This window comes from Sphaeramia orbicularis, chromosome 19, assembly GCF_902148855.1.
Source record: "Sphaeramia orbicularis chromosome 19, fSphaOr1.1, whole genome shotgun sequence".
Lineage (NCBI taxonomy): Eukaryota > Metazoa > Chordata > Actinopteri > Kurtiformes > Apogonidae > Sphaeramia > Sphaeramia orbicularis.
Genome location: NC_043975.1, coordinates 18,145,326 through 18,169,795, shown reverse-complemented (window position 1 = coordinate 18,169,795; position 24,470 = coordinate 18,145,326). Strand labels below are relative to the sequence as shown.

The following is a 24,470-nucleotide window of genomic DNA, read 5'->3' as shown; positions in this document are numbered from 1 at the left end:
AATAAGAGAGAAATGAAGATCCATGCTCATGAAGTAAATATGTGTTCTTTCCAGTATCACAGAATATTACACGAGAGCCTGAAAGAGAGGCAGTGCAACAGGCTGCTGCATCCAACATCCTCTCTGACTCCGACTTTCCAGCACTGGGGGCAGATATGAACCAGAAGAGCAAAATCAAAGCAGAAACACCAAGAGAAAGCAGTGCTGCCATCTTTAGGGATGCCTACCATGCCCAACTGAGAGAGGTCCATGGGTCGAATGTGCGAGCATTAGAAGCCCTGGAAGAGGACACAGAAGACCTCACAGGAAGGAGAAGGAAAATACTGGATCACAACACAGTCAACAGCCTGATGGAGGACGTGATACGAGACATCGCGTCAGAGGGAGAGCTGGTTACTAAAGAGAAGGTGAGGAGGCAGGGATCACATTTGGAAGAAGTGCTGCGTTACTGCCACCAAAAGCATAGGTAACTGTAAATAATCGGAAGGTTCAGCCATAAACTTAACCCATAAAGACCCAAACAGCCAATGAAAACCAAATCAACTGCCAATCTAAAATGTTTAATATTTTCTGAACCACTAAACCCATCAACACATTGAAATAGTTGGTGTAAAATGCAGTTTGTCATCCTTTCATGGTCATCAGATATGACCTGTTTGGACATTCAGAGGGCCTGTAGTGAACATGGAAACACTGTCATCTATAACATTGATTTAAATTATTTAAAAATTTTCCTGAAGAAGTCACTTTTTCTTCAGTTTTCTGTGTTTCTGATATAATAACCCCCAAGTATAATCAGAGTTTTTATGAATATTTACATGATCTGTCAATTAAATATAGGAAAATACATGATTTACACTGAAAAATGCAAAAAAAATACTGATGATAATATTACAACAAATGGTGATAAATCACCTAAGAAAGATTAAATATAGAGCTTAATATATTTGGGAACTGCCACTAAAGTAGCACTGGGTCTTCATGGGTTAAAAATACAATAGACTAGATAAAATCAACAATAGTTGATATTTAGAATAGATTGTACCAACAAAATCAAATTCATTTTAAGTTTAATTCCCAAGGTTAAATATGTTAAAATGAGTAATCCAAGATTTAATTGGTTTTTGATATTATTTGTTCCTTACTAACTTTGGAGAACTTCATTGTTTTATTCAACTGATATTAAAATGGCACCCATTTTTAAAGATATATCTCAAATATGGGTTTAAAGTTAATCACAGTTGAAATTAGAGTTTTAAGATAATTTTAAAGTGATGTCTGGAAAATCTGCAATGTGTTTGTACAATATTGCGGTGATAATATGACTCCCATTTAATAAAACTCAAACTAAACTTACAGTCACCATCAAATTGATCCCAAAAAAATCCAAGAGAAGCTGAAGGTGAGTTGGGGCTTTATCTGATGGCTAAAAGGTTTGACTACACTGCCCATGTATCCAGGGCTATCTGACTATCGTTAAATGCTCACACACCTTGTGTGAATGCTTAATACAAATAACTAAAATGACAGTCTTTACGCTGCAACACTATCACAGTGCGAAATTTAATGTATCAGTTAGTGCTAGTTTGCTGGAAAAATAATTTGATGTTATGTTATTTAATCTTTTGCAAAAATAATCAAATAACTTTCATTAGATATTTATCATAGATCACCTTCTACCTCATCTTTAACCTTTTCATTTCTGTCCTCTGAATCCAGGTGATTTCCAAGACTTGCCAGCTGCTTCAAATCCCATCTTTGGAATCAGCAAGGATAAAACACTGGCAAATTCCGGCTTTAAAAGACCTCCAATACGTCATTAGAGAGGTCAACATGTTCTTAGAGGTCAGTATAAATGCCTTTTCAATAACTTGTTTTTGGTAGGACATTTGGTTCCTGTTAATTGTGCCCTCTCTCTTTCTCTCTGTATCTCTCTCTCTCTGTGTCTCTTTGTCACACACAGTCTACTGAAGCGGTGTCGTCCATCTGTACTCTGTATGAGCTGGGTCGCTCACTGGCAGCGCTGAAGGACAAGAAGCGTTATGAAGAGCTGAATCTGGGGCCCCTCTGCAAACTTCCACTCGTCCACCGCATGTTTAAGATCGACAGTAACACCAAGGATGATGACATCCACCAAATCGAGACAGTAGATATCTTAAAGGTACAACACAAAAAAAACAAAAAAACAAAAAAACACTGTAAAACATAATTTTTTGTGTTGTTGATTGCGTTTGATTTTCATAGGAATACAACTCCAGGGCTAGAATTAGCTTTTTATCAAATTATTTAACTTTTGGTGTCTAATCTCTTTTTTGTATTTTCTTAATTTAGCAACTTCGCATATTTAGGAGGAAGCAGACAAAAGTGAAGGTAGACCTGGCAGAGTTTATGAAGTATCTGGCTGACCATTACAACTGTGAATCTCCATATGAACTCGGTATCAGAATTCACAGCGTCGGCCTACCTATAGCTGTAAGTGAACGGCCTGCTGCAAATGATGAGTGATAATTTCCAAATTCTGTGTTCAATGTTCACTTAGTATCAGATACACACAATACCTATATGAATGGAACCTTTTAGAAATTCATCTTTCCCCTCAGACCCTAATGAAAGTGAGTCGTACTGAGCACACCATGTTGGAGCAAGCCAGGGAGGTGATCCAGAGGGAGTTGGAGGAGGAGACCCAGGAGCACCTCAGAAAGATAAAGAAGAATGTGCTGGAGGCTATTCAGGTCCCAGGTTCCTTTTCCTCCACGCCTAACTTGGACCTCAGGAAGAAGTATGCGCTCATCCCGGCAGCTGAGGTAGTACTGGCTGTCCTGACAAACGCAGAAGGCCTGTTCAACCCCAGGATGACCAAGGTGTGTGTCAGACACTTTAGGACTCACACTGATCATGAGTGTGGTGCATATAGAGATGCTCTATTGAGAATCCTAAGTGGTTCTGTTTCCAGAGTTGCGCTATAGGGTAAAGTCAAGGAAAGGTTAACATCTGGTCAAAAAAATGTAATTACAATAATCTACACCAAATTAATATTTTTGAGTAGGTAACTACTTATATTTTCAGGAAAACGTATTTTGAAATGAGAAAAAATTTGAGGAGTTTAATGAGTGTGAATGTTTGCCATCATTCTGGGTTCATTTTATAAACTCTCATAAATAAACTCAATTTATTCCAAATACATTGATATTTGACCTTTGTTGTCCATCTGTGACGTTTTTGGCTTTGTCCATTCGTGACGCTGCCATTTTTCAAAACTCTTGCTATTTAAGTATGATAAAATATTTTTTTCCTCTAACCAGTTATTAGGTTGTAAAGTAAAGGGTTTAAGGTTTACAATGAATCCATTTTAGGATGAAAATATCATAGGAATGTCACTTTTGAGAACTTTGTAATTTTTGCAAAAAATAGATGTTATTTTTTTGTCCATTCGTGACGCATTAGTTTTTGATATTTTTCAAAATGTCACCCTTTATAGCGTTTTAATTTTAACATTACATTTCTGACTCATCTTGGCTTCTTCTTCTTGTACAAGTTATTTACTTTTTGTATTTTAGTCAGCAATCGTTCTTATCTGTAGTCTGTGACACAACAGCAGTTTGAGACTCCACTTCACCTAACGCTTAGCGCACACTTGCCAACTGTCAGGCCAGTCATGAATGTGATTTAGATGTGACAACTGATCAAACCCAGATGGACCAAGTTTGGTCCAGTTGGTGATCCCAATTGCAGATAAAATCATGTGATGCATGCTGTGTAAAAGAATCCAGTCATAAGTCTTGAGATGCTGTTTGTGGCCAGTATTTCTCACAAATATAAAAAAGACCAAAAAACGTGTACAATCTTTGAAATGCCATAAGCAAGCTGTATTTCTAATTTGACATATGATCTCCATGGTTGTCATATCTGTGATAAATTTCTACTTTTTTTTTTAAAAATGCAGCACGTCCAGGCCTTCCTGCTGCAGGTGTCCAGTGACCGGCTGGCGAAGGCTCTGTTTCAGCTGGCCATCTGTGGAGGCTCCCTAGCTGTACCGCAGGATCTGGTGCTGAAAGACAAAGCATCCAAAAGCACTGACCAAATGAAAAAGGAGGAAAAACCCACCACATCCCTGCCCAGCGAAGGTATTAATTCTGGACTCAGTGTTTCAGCTCCTCTGATGATATCTACTGGTGGTACATGAGGTGAACAGTGACTTAACTTTCATGCTCTGTCTCTCTCAGCTGTGGTGAAGCAGTACGTTAAGGAGAGTCTCTCATCTCAGAGCTCTGCCATCACTTTAGCTCACATTTCTTCGTTGGAGAAAAAAGTGACCAAACAATTTCATGTCAAAGATTTCCTATCTTTGGAACACGGCAGCTTCTTGGAGTTCCTGGTCAAACACATTCAGGTACAAGTTTTGCTTTTTCAGTTCTCAAACATTTTACTCTGTCCATATACTTATCAAAGTCTGGATACTCATTAGTTCCATTCCCTTTTCTCCCTGGTGGTATGCAGCTGCTGCAGGAGTCAGTGGGCTCAGCTTTGATTCTGAGCAGCAGCAGCATGGAACTTGCAGGCAGTGGGTTCAGACCCACCAGACAGGACGTGTTTGAATTCATCAAGCAGTGTGGAGATATAAACACTTCTGATCCAGAGCAAGTGAGTCTGAACTGCTAAAACTATCACCTCTCTCTCTTGTTTCTGGAAAAAGTCTGTGAAATTCTTTATATATTTGTAACATAAAAATAGTCGCTGAAAACATGTAAAAAGAGTTTAAATGATTTAGTACTGGATTTGTCAGAATTATTATTATTTCAGAGTTATTGGGCTGTGCTGGAAATTATTGCTCAGTGTTGCAGAGGAGCCAAACAGAACCCAATCCCTCCCTTTATACTATGATGATATAATGATTCAAACAGAGCATTAATAAACATAAAACATAGTATATATATTTTATGATGGAGGGTTGTTGTTGCTTTAATCTTTGACTATACAGGAAAATAAAATGTCTGACAAAGGCCAATAAAGCTGCTCTGTAGAGCGTCTTTTGCATCTTCTTAAGGTTGTTACAGTAATGGGTACCTTTTAAGTCGCATTACTGCCTCCTACATTTATTTTCTGATTGTGTTCAAAATGCCTTTCCCAAATTCAGGGTCCCCACCCAGTTTGAAATATGTTTTTTATTTATTACTGACCACACAACAAGTTTTCCTGTTGTGCGACAAACTGAGAGCACATGCTTATTACTGTGATAGACAGGCTTTCATAGTCGTCTTTCTTCATCCACAGCTCTCATACATTGAGTCAGCTCTGAGGTCCCACTACAAGGTGCGAGACAGTCGGGACCTTGGCTTTGGTACTCTGCAAAGACTAGCAGGCCTGGTCCAACAGCAGAAAAAGCTGGGTGGAGGAGGACTGAGCCCGGTCTACTACGAGTCTGCCCTGTTTGCAAAACTCAAGTCAAGGTTATTCCAGAGTCTTTTCCAAATCATGGACATACCAGAAATCAAGTCCTTTTGTGCACTGTGTTTCAATATCACTTCCCTCTCTTCACTTTCATTGACATTGTCCCCTTTTTTTTGTCCCATATCTGTCTTGACGACAGTGCTGTAGAGGAATGTGCATCAGTGGGACGTCTTGGTGAGATGTCCAAAGCCCAGGCTCTGGCCAGTTTACTCTCCTGCCCTCTACTAGAGGATTTAAGCGAATGGAGCCAGTGGGAGCTGATCTTTAAACCCCTTCATGGGCCCCTAAAAGATTTCATTGAAAGAAATGCAGGTATGTATGATGAATTTGTGCTGGGGTGTGTGAAAAGTGTATTTTGTGTACAACATTTTTTCCTAAAATACACAGGAACAAGTTTTTTTTAATTTATTTATTTATTTTTTGAAATTGTAATCTAACCTCTTCTTTTATCACAGCTAATACAGGCCTGGCTGCACTTGAAGTGACTCCAGGTTTGCTACTGAGAATCACCACAAACACTGGAGACAAATATTTCTGTAGTGCAGCAGTGGACCTCGACCCTGTGGGCACATCTGGGCATCTTGTATCCATAGTGGTTGCTGACGGCATTATCAACGCTCCCACCGCCCTTCTGGCCAATCACATGCAGACCTCCTTAGCAGCAGCTGTAGCCAGAGAAGGTATTTGTGGACTTTTTGATTTGATGCTGTGAGATTTAAGCTGAAGTTCAATATTACTTTTCCAAAAGAGATTCATAGCAGTGATTCACAGCTGGAATATTGCACTGTATTATAACTGCAGCATGCGTCATCGTTACTAAAAAAGGGCTTTGTGTTCGACAGATCTCACCCAGGCTGAAGATGACGTGTCATGTTACAGCACTGTGGCCAAATTCCTTTTGTCTTGTTTGACACGAATCCCAATCAGAACCTGCAAAACTCTACTGCAGCAGGTCAGTGGCATGGGGTGTTATGTGATTTTGGTTCACAGATTGTGTTTTTTTTTTTTTTTTATTGTCTCAGCTTCTTAAATCAACAGACTGATATGGAAACAGGCTAAGAGCAAAACTAGAGGACTGTTTCAAAGAGCCTCTGATTATCAGTTGGATTGAAGATTCACTCAGTTCATGACTATATTTTTTCAGACTAAAAAAATACACTTCATATTGTTCCTTTCAGCATATTTCACTCAAGCAGAAAAATAAGTTAAATAGTTTACTGGCAAAACTCAGAAGCAGTATTTGTTGCATTAAAAAAAAGAGGCCACTTAATGTTGTTAGCCCACAGCACTTTTGAAACTAGGATAAATCCTTGATGGATGATTCTGACAAACTACACTGTCTTTTGACTGCAGTGTAAACTCAGTGAATGGAGGTTGTTGAATATCTTCCATCTTCAAACTGAAATTGTTTTAATTGTTACTCTTACATATTTTACTGTTAGAACTTTGTGATTTCTCAATTATGACACTAGGAGGCGAACTTTAGCTCTGAAAGCCCAGTAAGCTCATGCTATACTGAGCATCAGCATTTGATTAAAACATTTACAACAAGAAGCCTTATTTTTAAAATAATAATAATAATGATATTAATTTAAAAAAAACATGTTATAATGGCTTTAGCTGTTTTGGAAATTACCTGTTATGGACACTATATTGACTAAAGTATTCGGACACGTTGAATTCAAGTGTTTCTTTTCTAAACAAAACAACAATGACAAATGTAATGATATAGTTTTATATTGTGATAAAAAATCATTGCATTGCATTGGTTAGTTCTGTTTAAATTGTTATATTTGCTTCCAAAATGCCTGAGAGATGGTTTTTATTTAATTTCTCTCAACATTTGATTTTTTTTTTTTTCCATGACTATGATTTTAAATGTTCTACCTCTAAATTTCTAAAATATTTGTCATGGTCTGACTGTAAATAATAATTTTGTACCTCAACTAACCATCCACTTTCCTCATATCTCACTTAGGAAGAAACAGTTCCAATTAAACTTTAGGAAATATTGATGTTTACTTGTCAAATTAGCATGAACAGGATATATTATGAGCTGTAGCCATGATGTGTTCCATTATTTTTATCCATATATTTTATAAACATCAATATTTCCTTAAAGTGTAATAGGTTTACTATATATACAGACGCCTGCACTTTCAACCACTAAAAACATGCTACCATGTGATTGCACATGCTGTATTCTCCCAGGACTGGTTCAAAGACACCTTTCAAATTGCCCTGGAAACCGAACAATATGTCAGATGTTATTTATAGTGTTCTTAAAATGTGTTTTTTGTAAGATTTTACCCATGCCTCTAGAGGCTTAATTTGGAAGACTCACATATGACTAATCAAATTGACTTAAGCCTGGACTAACACTGCAGCAGAGGAGGTGGTAGTCACTTTAAATTTACCACAGTTCTTACTAACAAAATGCATTAACATAACATTTTCCTATTTGTGGATTCACCTTAACTCACAGGTATTTTTGGAGCCTTTTTCTAAAGTATTGGGCCAGGCCAAGTCTAAACACGTCCTGATCACAGTGGCCCAGTCTGACCCGAAGCACATGAACTGCCTACACCGACTGGGCATCCTCTTGGGCATCACAGACTGGGTAAAAGACTACCAGAAGAAGCTGAACCCACCACAGATCCAAAACGGTTTCACAGCACCAGTGGAGGCAGCCAAGGTCAGAAAGAATAGGATACGGTCCAATTTGTTTCTATACTAGTCTACCTACTGCAGATTCAGTCATGTCATATTTAAGAAACATTTCTGTCATATATCTCTGATGTTTTTGGCTGTTAATTTTTGTTTTCTTATATGCATTCAGGCTAATTATGTAGATTCAGAGAGCAGCAGTTTGTCAGCACTGAACATGAGTGAAGATGAGGATCCTGACATTATGAACAGCAGCTTTTCCTCCTCACATCTCAACCTACGACAAGGTGACTGAAATTTCTGCACCATCTGCAGGAATGCACAGTGTAATTCATACTTTTTGTTTAATAACTTTTACTGAATATCTTTATGCAGTCAATGGTGAACAAGAAGTAGAGATTGAAGAGGAAATGGATGAAGAAGAGCTGTATGAGTTGGCCTCTCTGTCTAATGGGGAGACCTCAGACATTAGCAGTGAAGCTGAAAAAAGCCAAGAGGAGGAACAGGCAGAAATGCCTAATGCTAATGAAAATGATGCTGCTGATCACCAAACAGAAAACACATTAGAGCCTCAAAGAGCTGTGATTGAAGACATCAGGTTTGTGGTCATTATGTACACTCATATTCATATTATCTCTGTCAGGGTTTCTTCTTGCTACTGTAATATCTGAAAAGACTTTATTTGATAGAAAAAATGTCAATCCGTAACAGAAAGGAACAGCTGTCACTTCTTGGCCAAAGTAGACAGTGAACATTATTAGGCTACTGGACATTTTGACCAGTTAGCTTTTAATTTTATTGAGTGTTACCTATCACTTTCACCAGATAATCATCAAGTAACAGAATTCTGAGAGCCCCCCCCCAGTGTCATAATAATGTTGTGCCCACAATGGCTAATAAAGAAACTATTCTACTTTAATCATCTTTTTATTATAGGAAAAGTGAGTTTGGCATTGGGGTGGAGTTGACAGCTGAAGGTCAGAAGTTGATGCAGGTCCACCAAGACCGACTGGGCCGAAGCCTGGACCGCCTCTCCACCGAACTCTACAGCAAAGATACTCACTTTGTACTGGAACTTATTCAGGTGGGTTGTATGGGATTTCCACACTGATACACAACTCCTCTTTTTTTTGAGCTTTTCACTCTTGATTGTTTCTCTTCAATTCAATAACATCACATTTCTGCCTGACCTTCCTTTCCATCGTTCAGAATGCTGATGATAATAATTATCCATCGGAGACCAGTGTCGTTCCAGCGCTGGCCTTTGTGGTGACGAGGGACTGCATCACTGTTCTCAACAATGAGACTGGCTTTCAGGAGAGGAACATCAGGGCCATCTGTGATGTGGGCCGCAGCACTAAGGGAAAACACAAATATGGATACATAGGTGGGTAGTGTAGAGGATGTCCTGGTTGACTGATATGTTGCTTTGAAGATCTATTAAATTAAATAGTGTTCAGTTACTATAAGGGTCCTTCCAGACAAGGTGACTTAATTCTCCTGCTTCATGGATTTTTTTGAAATATGCAAAATGTAAAAATATTTGATTAGACATTGGACCCACATGCCATACTGCAAATGATTCCTAGTAGTTCTTGAACATTTTCTTCAAATTTCAACACAATCCAGTAAAAATATGCAACTGATGAGTCATAAAATTATACATATCACTGATTAAATTTAGGTTTAGGGATTTTGTTTTGTTACCTATGAATGTAACACAATTCATGACATGAACTGGCAGGTTGTGGTCAGTTGGTCTGAAATGGAATATGAATATAGGTAGTTTAACAGGAATCAGTGCTAAGAAATAAGAAACGTGATTTGTTTTTGTACTTTCCTAACTTAAACATGACAATTTTGAATATGAATAACATTAGAACCATGGCGTCTCTGCTTCATACAGGACAGAAGGGCATCGGCTTCAAGTCAGTGTTTAAGGTCACGGACTGTCCTGAGATTCACTCTAATGGCTTCCACTTGTACTTTGACAAGAACTGTGGCCCCATGGGGTACATCCTTCCCCACTGGACTGAAGACGAGAGACCTCTGGACAGTGAGCTGAAGGACATTAATGAGCACAGGTTGGCTGAGAAACCAAACGCCCTTTTTCATGCGTCCGTTTAATTAACAGTTTTTACGTCATGTTGGAATTTCTAGGTCATATGTGTTTCTAAATTTCATGTTCATTCCTCAGCTGGACCACAAAGATCTGCCTCCCTCTACGCTCAGAGAGCCACCAAACTAGAAACCTGTTTCATGATGTGCACCCCTCTCTACTGCTCTTTCTGCATCGCCTCCGTTCTATTACCATCTACAATCAGGTAAATGACAGCTATTCCTTTTTTTTTTTTTTTTACTGTGGCCTCACATTAATTTGCCTTGCTTTGTAAATTTGGCCCCTTTTCCTTTTGCACTACTGTTTCTTTCTTCAGAATGAGAAGAGGCTTGTGACAATGATACGTAAAGACCTGAGTCATAATGTGCTAGAGGTGGAGCACACTGATGGTACTGAGCGCTGGCTTGTAGTCAAAACCACACTGAAGCCAAGGAAGGTAATGTATAGAAACAAACATTCACTTCCCATTTTGTTGCCTCTTTTCTAGGCTTACTAAACAGAGTCTATATATGAAAACCATAAACAATTCCAAAAAAAAGGATTCCAGCTAGTCCCTCCAGTTTTTGTGCAAACTCTTATCTTTTTCAGCAGTTTTCTAAAAAAAATAAAATGCTCATTAGACAGGCTTGTGGTTCAATACGAAGCAGAAATATATGGCAAAAAAGATCCTGCCACACACCAGCATATAAACTCCGCCAAACAGATTTTAATGATCCTGACAGCCTGAAAGGACACTTTGATCCCTGCTGCTCTTTCTTCTCCTGTTATCCTCCTCCTTCCATTTCCCAGAGGCAGCTACCCGTTACCTGCAGTCAGGTTATGTAAGAAGAAATGAGTATGAGAAAGACATTTTGTGCCCCAGTTTATATTTCTACTGACACACTGTTCATTTTGCATGCACCAAAATCTGTTTCTCTACAATATTTGCCTTAAAGATCGATCATTTCTGCTTCAGATCAAAGAGGACGTTGAGTCAACAGAGCTAGCTCTGGCTTTCCAGCTGAATAGTGACTTCACTTGTCAGCCTCAGAAACAGCCTGTATTCGCCTACCTGCCCCTTCGCAGTTTTGGCTTCCGTTTCATCGTACAAGGTGAAAGTTCAATCAAGGACACATTCTTTGGGTTTTTTGAAGAAGAAAATTTCTTTGCACTGTCACTAATGGTGGCCTGTTTTTTCTCCAGCTGACTTCGATATCCCGTCTTCTCGTGAAGATGTGGACAGAGACAGCTCATGGAACCAGTGGCTTCGCTCTGAGATCCCACAGCTGTTTCTTCAGGCCATGGATATCTTTACTGTACGATAATATCCATAAGGTTTAACAGGGAAAAAAAAAATCAGTGTAGTTTTTTGTTTCTATGAGATTAAATGGTTCAATTTAATTGGATAGAAAATGGTGGAATAAATCACTGTACATTTTCAGACTATAGATCCCTTATCACCTCCTTAAACCACAACTGCCATGTGTTTGTGTGCACTTCTAAACAGACAGGTTGCTTGTCTGTTATTAGTAGGGGATGTTTCTGTGTATTTGTCAAGGGAATTTGAAGTGAAATTTTTAAGTGTCCCAAACACAACAGTACTACCTGATGGAAACAGTGTTTTTGCCTTGACTTACAACATCTCAAAATTCTTGTCCTTCTCCAGTTTAACCACATTCTTTCATTGTCGAAAATGACAGCAAAATAGCTCAATCTGGCATAAAAACAGTATATGGTAAAGTTGTAATTTTATGATTCCACCTAAAAAATTCATTAATTGAAACATGGCTAGTGTCACCTGAGATGTTTCAGATGTTATCCAAATTTAAAGAATTTGTGTATTTCTAATATGTATTTGCTCCCGGTTCCAGGATCACCCAGAGTTCAAAGGTCTGAAGGGCCTTTGCCATTTCCTGCAGTTTATCCCATTGCCTGATGAGGTCCTGGACTTCTTCAAGCCTGTTGCTGGGCAGATTATTCAGCTGTTCAAGGGCAAGGCCTTTCTGCCTACACTGAGCTCAGGTATTGCTCATCTAAGTTTAGACTTTAAAGGTTTTAACAGCAGCCAAGAAAAAATATTTCTGATATAACTGCAAACTCGACACACATTATTCAACTCCACACAGCAAAGCACAGAGCCCTGTCTGTCAAATCCGTTTTACCTAGTGTCATGGTGTATTGAAACCCTGTTATCAGATTGTTCACACTCCTCCATGCTTTCTCCTCCAGATGGTAAGGTTGTGTACAAGCTGCCATCCCAAGTGGCCGTCTGTCAGGACGCTGTGATCCGAGACGTGATTGGTGGAGAAGAGCTGGAGAGGCATCTGTGTCTGTCCTACCTCCATCCTGGTCTAAACCCTGCCCCACCCACCTCCCTGCTCACTCACCTGGGAGTCCGATACCTGCGGGGATCAGATGTTACCATGGTAACCACAGCCATGGCCAAGGAGCTGATGAAAGCAGAAGGCATTCAGTCAGGTGTGTGCAGTGATTTTACTGCAGCTAAGATCCTTATGAAGCAAATAATATTGGATGAGAAAGGATTATTTGTGGAAAAACATGTCTGTAAAATGTTGAAAAAATGAAGACAGAACTTGCAATTCCTCAAACTGCCACTTTTAACTGGTTCTCAAATCAACTTATTGCCTAAACCACATATCTTTTTAACTTTCTGCTATTGAAAGTATATTTTGTAACAGACAGATCAGGAGAAATTTTATTTTGTTTGAACAGAAATTGTGGTGTCCTCCTTTAAACCACTTTTAGTAGGCACTAACCACTGCAGATGGAGATGATTCAACCAGACCTGCAGTTTTGGAGATGCTCTGACCCAGCAATTTAACATCACAATGTGGGCCTCACAAAGGTCACACAGATCTTCATGCCTGCTGCCAATTTTCGTGTTTCCAGCATATCAGTTTCATCAACCATAGCATATTTATGTCTTTGTCTTTGCTCCCACCCGAGGAGCACGATTCTTAGTTCCAAGAAATCCAGCCAAGCAAAATTTACTTTTCCTATTTGCTGATTTTTTTTCTTCTACTTCTTTTTTAATGCATGCTTATATTAAATGTTTTTTGTTTCCTTCTAATAGCACTGGTTGCAGTGTAGTACATCCTCTTGTCCAAATAACAATGGCCAAATGCCAAACTCAAGACTTCAGATCAGTTGTCCACAAATCAAAGGGTGACATCACTGTGGTTTTTCACTGTGAATCCACTTCTTTTATACAGTCTGTGTATCTAAAGGGCATCTTCTTGTTTTGTTTTTCTCACAGATAGTGGCCTCCGTCAGCTGGCCAGGCTGTTGGTCTGCAACTTCCGAGCTCTGGAGCATGGCTATGGGGAAGCAGATTCCGTCTTACAGACCCTTAGGGACCTACCCATAATCCCCCTGGCTGATGGACGTGTTGTTGCATTAAATGGAGAGGGAGTGTTTTTCCCAATGGAAGAGATAAAGACCAAGAAAAAGAAGGTTCAAGCTCAGACTGGTGGTAAATACTTCACTAGTATATTCACAAGTTATTTTTCCATCTTTAGTGATGTTATTTGTAGTTGTAAAATACACCTGTCTCATATTGTCCTCATTTGGAAAGCTTCCTAGTAATAGAGGTCTGTGATATGAACTTTCATTTGATGGTAAACTGTGATCTTGTTTGTCTCCAGCTAATCAAGCCAAATTATGTTGACAGTTTTCTTATTTTATGACAGAAAGGTGTAATTTCATCTCACCAATATTTACAGGTACTTTAATAAGATGTTGGAGAGGAAAATGTTATGCAAAATCCACTATGAGAGTAACAACAAACTAACAAGATATGATACAAAAGGAAAAAAAAACACCATTACAGGGCAAAACAATTTCACAGATTTCCATTTTGCCAAAAAAAAATGTGAACAACTGCTATATTAAAAATAAAAGTATGTAGCGCCACTGAAGTAGTGAGAAATGCACATGTAATACACCATCTGTGCTGAGTGGAAGATAATGATGTGGTGCAAAAAAAGGTACATAAAAATAGCACTTGGGTTTATCTGGCTTCATGTGTATCAAGGTATTCATATAAACTGACATGGCAACTCAGGCTGAAGGACGGTTTAGAACGCTTTCCTTCCCAGTCATCAGAGTAGTCATAGAAACCAAACATGTGTTATATATCAAACACCCGTAACCCTCAGACATCAAGGGCTGCTGTTCTTTTAGAAGCCAGCACAGTCGCACAGACATTCAGGGCAGGAGTATGACAAGCCTTACCTCTCTAAGAATAAGCAGACAAGCAATCACAAAAGTGCGTCATCACATTCTTTAAAACTGCCAAAAGCAAAAGTTTTAGAATGGCGAGCATGAATAATTGATTGTCAAACAGTGACGCAAGTATCCTCCTGCTGCAGTGTGCTGCTCTCTGATAATCACATAATGAAAGTGGTTTGGTGTCTTTAGAAGTGTCTCAGAATGCTCATAGGATTTAGGGTTAGTTCTGCTTTACTTTTTAAAAAATATTTTAGCTTCTCGCTCTCTAGTACCTCCTCACAGTGCGTGTTATGAGCAGCACAGATCGGGATTTTTTTCTTCTTTCTTATGCTTCATGGCAGGGGTCATTCAGTATTAAATCCATTATTCAGTCCATATCTGTCGCCCACTGTGTCTGAGTGAGCTGACTTAATACCCCTTATGAATGAGAAGCCCCAGAACAGAACCAGAAACTCGTTCATTTCATATATTTGACAGCTGCTGTAGGGGAGACAACGCAGACGAGAGGTATTTGTTGGTTACAATTTACAGCATCATCAGTAGATGCCGCTAAAGATTACACAATGAACAAAAGAAAAGGATTTAACCCATTTTCCACTTACAGCTGTGATACTTTCACTAGGAAGAGCCACCTCTGAAAACATTTGGTAAAAGGAAAAATCTTTTTCTCCATTTATATTTTTAGATTATTTTAATATTTGACAGGGACATTGTATATAGGCATTTATGTAACCTATATTAGAACCTAAAGACTAGATTACATTCCTTACTTTTATCTAAGTGCCTTTAGGCTTTATATCCATAGGGAAAAAAAGGCCTGAATTCTACAGTTCACTTGAAACATTTCCATTTTCATATTTCAGGACAATGGACAGTATGTGACAAGTTTTTATTTCCATTTTGTTGATTTTTGGATTTAAAAAAAAACAGTTTGACCAAAAGCTGTAGATTGTAAAAATCAGGATTCAATGATGATGTGTCAGAATGCTATGGTACAGTACAAAAAAAAAAAAGTTCTCATTTGTGCCTCTACTTAGGTCATGCCACAGTTTTTTGTTGTTTTTTTTTTGTTTGTTTTATTTATATAAATTTTATTACTATTTTTTTTTTAATTTCTTCTGTTACTCATGTCTTTACCCATAGTGATAAAAGTTCTCCCATAAAGCCACTCTAGATGTTCCTTCTTGTGAGCAATTTAAGCCCTGTTTACACAAGTTTTCACCTGGAAATACAAAATTATTTCCTTTGCTTTGTTGGATTTACATAACAATACTGAAAGGACTGAAAATGCTGTAGTATGCATGCCTGTCCAGTAGTCAGTAATGTAACTTTGTAGTGACACACACCATGTGACCACTACATGTTTCTCCACAGAGTCACAGACGTACAGCCAGTAGTTATTCTTGTCGTCCACTTCGTACATTGCAATTTGAATGAAAGTGTAATGCACCTGCACAAAGCGGAACACCTGCACAGAAAGTGCCGTGCTCTTCAATGTTTTCTTGGTCAGCATTACCATGCTGATTCCTGTTAGAAATTGATGTAAAACACAAGCTTATCTTACGTATGTTTGGTAGGCAACAGCAAGTCCTGAGTTCTCAGATCAAAAATATGAGACTTGGCTTTTCCTTTTCGTGATCCTTAGTTACTAGAAGCTGAAGAGGAAATGATATAGAAATAAGTATCAACTTAAATATGTAACAGTGAAGTGTAAACTTGAGTGCTTTTCAGGTCAGTGAGTGTTGGTGCAGCAGGCCTTAGAGGCAGCCTCTAAAACAAACCTCAGGCTGTGCTTATAGGTGAAGTCAAGTGGACAGAAATGTGTGTGATAGCTTCAGAGAAACAGCCGAGTTGAACAGCGTTCTGCTGAAATATTGAACAGCACAGCGATCAGCAGGGAGATGTTCTCTCCAATGTTAGTATGAGAAAGAGGAAAATGGGTCACTGGAGGTGTTTGGTTAATCATATTTACGTGTGCTTTTTGAGGTGATTATGACAATAATCCTACACTAAATTGGGATTTAAAGCTCCTATGATATTGCTAATAAGAAATATAGAAATGTTATAAATTCACACTCACAAGGAAAATAAAGCTTCATATCTTGCAAAAATTATGTTTTATTAAAATTTAAATGCTTATAGCTCAATAAAGACACCACATTGCTTTACTAACACAGCACTGGAAGTAACATACATTTATCATGGTTTATATGTGTAAGTGGTGGGCACAATGAGCCTATGAATCTGATCTAAAAATTTTAGAGAAAAATTTAAAGACTCTAAACTCACAAGCCAAGATAATGAGAATATAGTAAAGAGGTATTAGTTTTACATTAACTTTGTTTCTGTTTTATTTTTCTGTTGTTACTGTATTTTCTAAATCTTTGGCAATCCATTATATTATTGGTCAGTGAATGTTAATCCTTCTCAGCCTAAAGTGTTTTTCTTTTTGTGGGTAGAGGCAGGTGACTTTGTATCATTTGTACTATGTCTGAAGTACTTATAAATGTTGGTTTTATCTATGAAAAGAACTCCCACAAGTTCTCTTAAATCACTCATACATGTTGACAAGTAACAACACACTGTATTTGTATGTGCATATCTACATATAAACGCCGATGTTACCTATAGTCTTAATGATACTGTATGTTTTTTGCACCATAATGCAGGGTTTTCAATAGGTTTCTGTGGGGTTTAGGTGTTATTGTTGCCGTGAGAAAAGTGGTCATGTGGCAATGTGATTTTAGGGTAAGATTAGATTAGATGACACTTTATTGATCCCACCACTGGGAAACTCACTGGTCAAGGCAGCAACCGAAAAAAATGCAAGAAAAAATGTGTGTACATAAAGATACGGAAAAAAGACAAATGATATAAGAAATAATAATAATAGTAATAAGTAATAAAACTCTATGGGCTACATCCGTATTTACATAAGAGTAGAATTGCAACATAAGAGTGGAATTTTAACATTTAACATTTATTAGATGCGATTTCACTTTAAGCTAATTTTACACAATTTCTCTAAGTCTATAGAAGACTCAAGATCACTGAGGGGGTTTGGTTGTCCTCCAAGAATATTTGGTAACCTATTAGAATTATTAAAGACAAGTGATTTTTGTTAGTTTTGGTGCTTTCCACATTGATATTATGTTAATTTTTGTCAGATGCTGCCCCAAAATGGATTGGGTGCTCCACCTAAGCCTTATAACTCCAGGGAAAACATTATGATAATGCTGTAATAATAACACAATGTGTTTTCCTCTCACTTCCTGTTTATTTCACAGGGCCACTGTCTGCACTGTACAAAGATGTAAATGTGGTTCACCCCACTCTGCTGAGCTGTGTGGAGCCTCTGGAGAGTCAGCAGGTGCGAGAGCTACTGAGAAGACTTGGAGTTCATGAGCTAGAGCCGCAAGAGCTTCTAGAGCAGCACATCTACCCAACAATAAGGAGCAACAAATGGAAGGTAACATATTTGTCAGCTGCATTTTCATGTGTAACAGTGATGATGTTTAATGATCTCCTGAGATAATCTGTTGCCCGTGGTGATGTTTTGTGTCCAATCTCTGCTCTTGTCTCTTTCCATTATCCTTTTTGATTCCACCATTAGTCAAAGCCAGAGACGGTGGTTGTGAGTTACTTGGTTTTCATCAAGCAGCATTCGTCGTCCTGCCAGGAGCTTTCGAATGCTGCAGTACCAGTTCTCACCAGCAGGGGTCTGCTGTGCCCAGCACAGGAGAGAGTGCACTTCTCTCAGGAGTATGGCAATATGGACCTGCTAAAGAAACTGCCAGGTACAGCTGAAGAATCTTTATTCAAATGAAAATGAAACCTTGTCCTTCTATTGTTCAGGGTGCACACTGGCTCTAGAAATAAACTGAAATATGCAAAACATTCACATCAGCTGCTCTGTCTTTCATCTAGTGAAATATTAAGACATCAGCTTTGTGTCTGTGGTGGTGTTTTCTTTTGTGTGAGGAAAGCAGTTATCTATTAAGGTTAAAGAAACCATGAAACGCCGAGGAATAATTCATGTATGCGTTATGTAAGAGGTTGTAGAGTGGTCAACATTTTGTGAAAAATGGGTGGAAACACTCAGCCTTTTGAATGAAAAAGACACAACCACCACACTGTGCTGACTCAGATGTAAAGCAACATTTTTGTATCTTGTTTCTGATGAACTTCAGTAGGGGTTTCTAACACATCAAATGCATATTTCCCTCCTTAAGCTCTCTTAAAGATGGAGAACTATCAACTACACAACCTCAGCTTTTCCTGTTTTTGTCACTGGTAGACAGTGGTCACATTTTCATGTTCTCAATGTTCCAGTTTTTATTCCAAAATAAGACAATATCTCTAATTTGGCTAATTAATTATGAGGAAAATCTGTGAGGTACAATTACACTTTTCAGTATTGCAGTAATGACATGACCTGTAATAAACAAAATAATACCATAGTCACCACAAAACGAGCGCTGACCTCTAGCCGGGACATCATCTGACAGGCTAAATGTTGATATGCTAAGTTCACTGTGATTCAGACATGTGTATGTCTATTGTGCACATTTATGAAAAATGATCATGAAAATGCTTTTTTCTTTTCAGTAATTACTGTTTCAACTATATTCCATTAATGTCCCCCTTTTCAGACTTGCTCAACTATGTTAACATGGTTTTCTTCCTTTCAGAATGACCAAATGGAATATACTGTTTGTGTGACATATACTGAATTTGGGAAATTTTCATATCATTTGTGGCCTCATAGTTAAGGGTGCAGTTTCTCTGTTAAGTTTATTCAGCGTGTTTCCACTTTGAAACACTAATCTGTCTACTTTTCTGTCTCTCCGCCAGGCTGTGATTGGATTTTGCTGAGCCCATGCTATGTGCAGTCTGATGGCGATGTTGCAGGATGGAGGGAGCTGTTCAGCCGACTTGGGGTCAGAGACGGTCTCATTAGTCGCAAAGAAAGACGAACGCTCACTGCTAAAGAACTGGTGAGGACACCCCCAGACTGTTACCTTTGCTATTTAGGGATCACAATCAAATCTTCCTGTAAATATTCTATTCTGTCAGCACTAGAATAAACCACCTGTGAGCACAGCAGATAAAGGGCTAAGCATGTGTTGTGTAAGGACACAATATTTGCTGGTTGCATAGACACCGAAGGCAGTGCAGAATCTTCCTGAAACACTGCGTATTAGAAACAAACTCTGACTCATCCTGATGAATAAGGTAGTGATTAAAGGATACAAACTGTTGTGAGTCGCACTAAGACTATAGAGATCAACGTCTGCTTTGAGGATGAGCAGAAAAAGCAGGTGAGTGCTGGATGTGTCAGGGACAGAGTTGAAGCTGTGCAGTTCATACATTGTTGGTTCCTGTTTTAGCCTGGACCACAGCCAGAAGGGATAATGCATAGTAGTCATGATACCATCAATCACTGAGTGGCTGATGTTGCATTTGTGCAATATGGCAAAAATGGTAGTTACACAATTACTGCTTAAAATACAGCATCAGGTGCAAATAATTAAGAGTTAACAACAAAACTTTATATCAACACCATGAACAACAAAAGGGCATTTTGATGAAGACGAATATAAGTTGGATTTTTTTTTTTTTTTTTTTGCGAGTGACATCACAGTGTTTTGTTTAGTGTTAAAGCCAAAAATGATTCTGAATTTGTGAATACATTAATCAAAAGCCTGATCTGAAATGCATTAACGCCTGCAAGTGTCTCAACGCGCTTCACACAACACAGTCGCTACCAGTGCCAATCAAAACTACCTAGTGTGACTCAGTCAAACATCATCTTTGGAGACAATGTGATTATGATTACAGCTGTATTTGTCACAACCTGAAAATGACATCCCATTTTGTCATTTTATGTCATTTCATTCTCATAAAAGATCTGTAACATTGCATCACACGATACTAAAACACCTGACAAATTACACAACCAGCCCAAAAAATGTCCCCACCTGGATTTAACTTAGCAATTTAGATAATTACTGCAGTGATTTACCGTACTTTCCGGACTATAAGCTGCACCTGACTATAAGCCGCACTCACCCCGTCTCCGACGTCTCACCATCACTTCATTGATGCCAAGCGTACGTGCAGCAGCTCTATTTCCTTCTTCATCAGCCGGATCGATCGTTAGCCCAGAAAACATAAATTAGCCGCATCATTTTAGCGTGTTCACAGTGTGTGGAAAAAAATAGCGGCTTATAAACCGGAAATTATGGTATATGTTTCAGCTGCTACAAGTTCTTTAATGCTAACTTATGTGTTGAATAGTTTCTCGTTTCCTAAACAGCCATCATTTTGCTTGAGAGCATAAAGATTGGACAGTGCCAGGATTCTTGGGGTTCATCTGTCTTGCGAAAGAGTGGTTCAGGAGCATGAGACGTTATTTTCACCCATGGATTGGCCTCCATGTTGTGATGGGAAAGACTCCCATCATCAATACAATATCAAAGAGATAAATTAATGCAAGTTTGGCTGGAAATAAATGTTGTGACATTTACTGTGGCATTTCATAAATATTGTGTCATATAAATGATGCCACAGTGACTAAGTCCTGCTAAAGGCGGTCCAAAGAAATGTGTGTGGAACTTTTTTTTTTGGCTAAGCAGTGCATAAGTACACAAGTTAACAGAATATATAACTTAGGTTTAAGGTATTTTAATGCAGATACTTACTACTGCTTTATATGGTAAAACAATAGGTATTGGAAACGTTAAAAGCACAGACGCCTGACTAAAATAAACTCTGGTGCAGAACCAAACAGCGGTTTTCTAATAAGCCCCTTCCATCCCTCCTCTAGGCCTCCAGCCCATGGTCAGTGGAAAGTGCAATGTGGCACCAGAATCCAGAGGAGGGCTGCGTGCTCGATGACTACCCTTGTGAAGAGTTCCATGCTTTGGCCACAGCTCAGCTGCCGGGTTCTGTGCTCCTGCAGCAGAGACTGACATTACTGGAACTGCTGGCAACTAACTGGGACACTGGGTAATACACGGAAACAAACACAGGTCCTTCTGCACCATTATGTGTTTACCGGACATGGACCCTTTTGATACGCACGTGCATTTACTGGGTGGTTGTTATTTTTAGGAATTCTAATGGCACAAGATAAGCTAGGATAAAGAATCTAATGGCTTCAGGGTTAAGATGGGTTACCTAATAATTCCCATCCCTTCCTGTCTGCCCATTAAGTGATTACTGATGTAAAATAGGGACATTGTTTGACACCTGAACAGTATTTTATCACTGAACAAAAGACAGGCTTTAGTTTGGGTTTGACATCAGTAAGAGACAAGTCTGGGGATGAATTAATCTGGATTTAGCTGGTTATACCTCTGTCCCATATTGCAGATGTCTGTGAGGTTAGGACAGCAGGAAGTCACACTGCCGGTCCAGGTTCAGTGAATAGATACAAAAGTGATCTACATCTGTTTATTATTCAGGACACGTGACTTTTTTTTTTAATGATACCTATGTCTCTGTGCCCTTGATAGCCAGAGCCAGAGGAATGTGTTTTAGCATATTCCTTCTGTTGCGCTTCTACTTGATTCTTGGGAATGTGGCATTTGAGGAAGAACTTGACAGAATTTCTTTGAATTTGGCAAATTCTCACCTCAACTCAATGATGGATGGATTACAGTTTAGTGGTAAATGTGACCCCACCACCCCCTACAACAACATGTTTACTTTGCTGTATAACTCAAGAATAAAAATACTCATGACAATAGGTGTCATAAGATAAAATAATAACTTGATGACATTTTATAACCAAACGGTCATCTTCACTGTGACATGATTTCGTGTAAAAACACTTCTGTCCATTTTTCACCAAAGCTTTCCAGTGTTAGTCAAGTTCTATTTTACTAAAAAATATGTAACTTGATCTTTTACATCCAATTCTTTATTACATACATCTTATAACACTGATTCGCAGAAGTATACGACTGCAGAGTGCTAATTGTAGTTTTAGTCTTAATTTCTGTTAACTATAATCACCCCGTAATCACAGTTGGATGCATAATTAAAGGAGCACTACACTGTTTTTACATTCATTATTTATACTTACATTATACATGAGTGCAGTCTGCTTTGGAATTGGTTGGTAGTAAAAATGAGCAAGGTTTAAGGCTGGTGCAGTGTTTTAAAAATGCACTGAGATCCGTTAGCAGTTCCAGAAAAACCTCCAATCTGCATTCTTTCTATTTCCTAATGGGCTTAAGTTTCGTCATAGTAGAGTGAAAAACTGTCACATGGTTTACAATGTTGAATCTAAAAATATATGCAAACTGACAAAGTAAGGATAAGATTAATTTTACTGAATGTGCAAAACAGTGAGTATAAAGTTATCATGTAGGTATAAGGACCAGCATCAGCAGAGCTTTGGGTTAAGATTAGAAAACACTAAACAAACATTTCTTTAACCATTGCTGCATATGCGCACATGAACTGAGACTGTCATCTATTACAGTAGGCAGTTTGACATGAACTAATTTTTCTTTACAGCACAGATAAGAATTTCTCAGCGCATTTAACTCTTATCTTTAGACACGTGCAGTGCTGCTGAGTGTTGTATATTCTGCACAGGGATGTAGGTCACATAGTTCTGCCACTTTGGTGAGCTGTCAGAAGTTGCATCAAGATCACTGGGCTAGAGCTGAAAAGGTTGTCATCCATGCATTATAATCCCAGGATCTATGTAGATACATTATCATATATTAAATATATCTTGTTGTCACTGTGTGTTAGCATCTCTCTTGCAATTTCTATCTGCAGGGAGGGGATTTAAAGTTTACATCAAACTTATACAAGTCCTAATGGTTTCTTTTTTTTTTTTTTTTAGACATTGCTACTCTCAATACCTCACAGCCCAGGTGATTGACAGTGATGGACGGCAAATCAAAAGCACCAGGTCATCCTTTTACTACTTTCTGTGTCGTCTTGAATGGCTGCCAGCCTACCGACCAACGGAAAACGGGCAGCAAGAAAGGATGTACCTCTGTCCCAGCTTGGTTTACCTGGCTTCACCTGAGGTCAGCAGTCTGTTGGGGAGTCACGTCTCTTATGTGGACATCGACCCCAGCGAGTTCAGCAGAGCTCTAGGTACCCGACTCATAACAGATGTCCAGTAGCCATCTTTGCAGTCTATAGTTATTGCGGCAGATTTGTTAAAGAAATTGTCACTTTTCCCTCTTTTAGGAATGAGAAACACAATTACAGTGGAAGTTTTGATTAATTACCTGAAGGAGTGGTGTATCAAACCAGAAACAGATGACCAGGAGTCAGAGAATGAATCACAGGGGGCAGAGTTCACATCCACTGTTGAGCACATCCACAACGTTTACACCTACCTGCATAAGAACTGTTCCCACGGCAGCCTGAAGGAACTGTTCCAGCATACCCCCGCTGTATTCGTACTTCTTAACAGGTATTATTAACAAACTGATCCTTTAATACCTTTAAATATTTTAGTGGGATTGATAGTGGGCTAAATGAAACCCCTTTACCTCTCCAGACGTAGTGATGAGTGGTGTTCAGGACGCTTCTACCACCTGAAAGACGTGTGCTGGAACGACCCGACAATGATGTTCCAGCGCTACAAACAACTAACTAACAGAGCAGACAGTCCTGTCCAGCAGCCCAGAGTCTTAGCTCCTTTCTACAGTCAACTGGAAGGCATGAGAGACTTCTTCACCAGGGTACACTATCAGTCACCATGTAGAGAAAATCAGTTGTTTACACTGGGCTGCAGCCATTGTTGTCATTTACTCTGGATATTCCTACATAATGTTAGAATTGTTCTAACAAGTAGCTTGCACGAAGAAATATAAAAAAATATTTGCAGTTGTTACCTAAAAGTAGACTTTAAATATTACCTGTTAAGATCAGAACACTCTATTCCTCAACTGGTATCTTGAAAGAAAATCAGCAGTGTCAGTAGGATGAAATGTGTCCTTTAACTTTCCTCAAGGAACTCAATCAT

General features: G+C 38.7%; 1 protein-coding gene across 2 annotated transcripts in view; it reads left to right on the top strand.

Moving 5' to 3' along the window:
- Window positions 1-24,470, top strand: part of LOC115410762 (protein NO VEIN) — a 42,154-nt gene that overhangs the window by 4,965 nt on the left and 12,719 nt on the right. For both annotated transcript variants that reach the window (XM_030122545.1, XM_030122544.1), the window contains exons 5-36: window positions 55-407; window positions 1,720-1,845; window positions 1,964-2,161; window positions 2,332-2,472; window positions 2,601-2,861; window positions 3,944-4,124; window positions 4,224-4,390; window positions 4,498-4,641; window positions 5,272-5,447; window positions 5,588-5,760; window positions 5,904-6,128; window positions 6,291-6,400; window positions 7,934-8,143; window positions 8,288-8,402; window positions 8,491-8,713; window positions 9,052-9,199; window positions 9,325-9,502; window positions 10,022-10,199; window positions 10,313-10,439; window positions 10,551-10,670; window positions 11,190-11,325; window positions 11,417-11,529; window positions 12,085-12,235; window positions 12,443-12,691; window positions 13,491-13,706; window positions 17,752-17,933; window positions 18,078-18,261; window positions 19,319-19,461; window positions 21,294-21,475; window positions 23,331-23,590; window positions 23,687-23,915; window positions 24,003-24,186. In XM_030122545.1, the coding sequence (XP_029978405.1) occupies window positions 55-407; window positions 1,720-1,845; window positions 1,964-2,161; window positions 2,332-2,472; window positions 2,601-2,861; window positions 3,944-4,124; window positions 4,224-4,390; window positions 4,498-4,641; window positions 5,272-5,447; window positions 5,588-5,760; window positions 5,904-6,128; window positions 6,291-6,400; window positions 7,934-8,143; window positions 8,288-8,402; window positions 8,491-8,713; window positions 9,052-9,199; window positions 9,325-9,502; window positions 10,022-10,199; window positions 10,313-10,439; window positions 10,551-10,670; window positions 11,190-11,325; window positions 11,417-11,529; window positions 12,085-12,235; window positions 12,443-12,691; window positions 13,491-13,706; window positions 17,752-17,933; window positions 18,078-18,261; window positions 19,319-19,461; window positions 21,294-21,475; window positions 23,331-23,590; window positions 23,687-23,915; window positions 24,003-24,186 (5,783 nt within the window). The remainder of the gene's footprint in view (window positions 1-54; window positions 408-1,719; window positions 1,846-1,963; window positions 2,162-2,331; window positions 2,473-2,600; window positions 2,862-3,943; window positions 4,125-4,223; window positions 4,391-4,497; window positions 4,642-5,271; window positions 5,448-5,587; window positions 5,761-5,903; window positions 6,129-6,290; window positions 6,401-7,933; window positions 8,144-8,287; window positions 8,403-8,490; window positions 8,714-9,051; window positions 9,200-9,324; window positions 9,503-10,021; window positions 10,200-10,312; window positions 10,440-10,550; window positions 10,671-11,189; window positions 11,326-11,416; window positions 11,530-12,084; window positions 12,236-12,442; window positions 12,692-13,490; window positions 13,707-17,751; window positions 17,934-18,077; window positions 18,262-19,318; window positions 19,462-21,293; window positions 21,476-23,330; window positions 23,591-23,686; window positions 23,916-24,002; window positions 24,187-24,470) is intronic.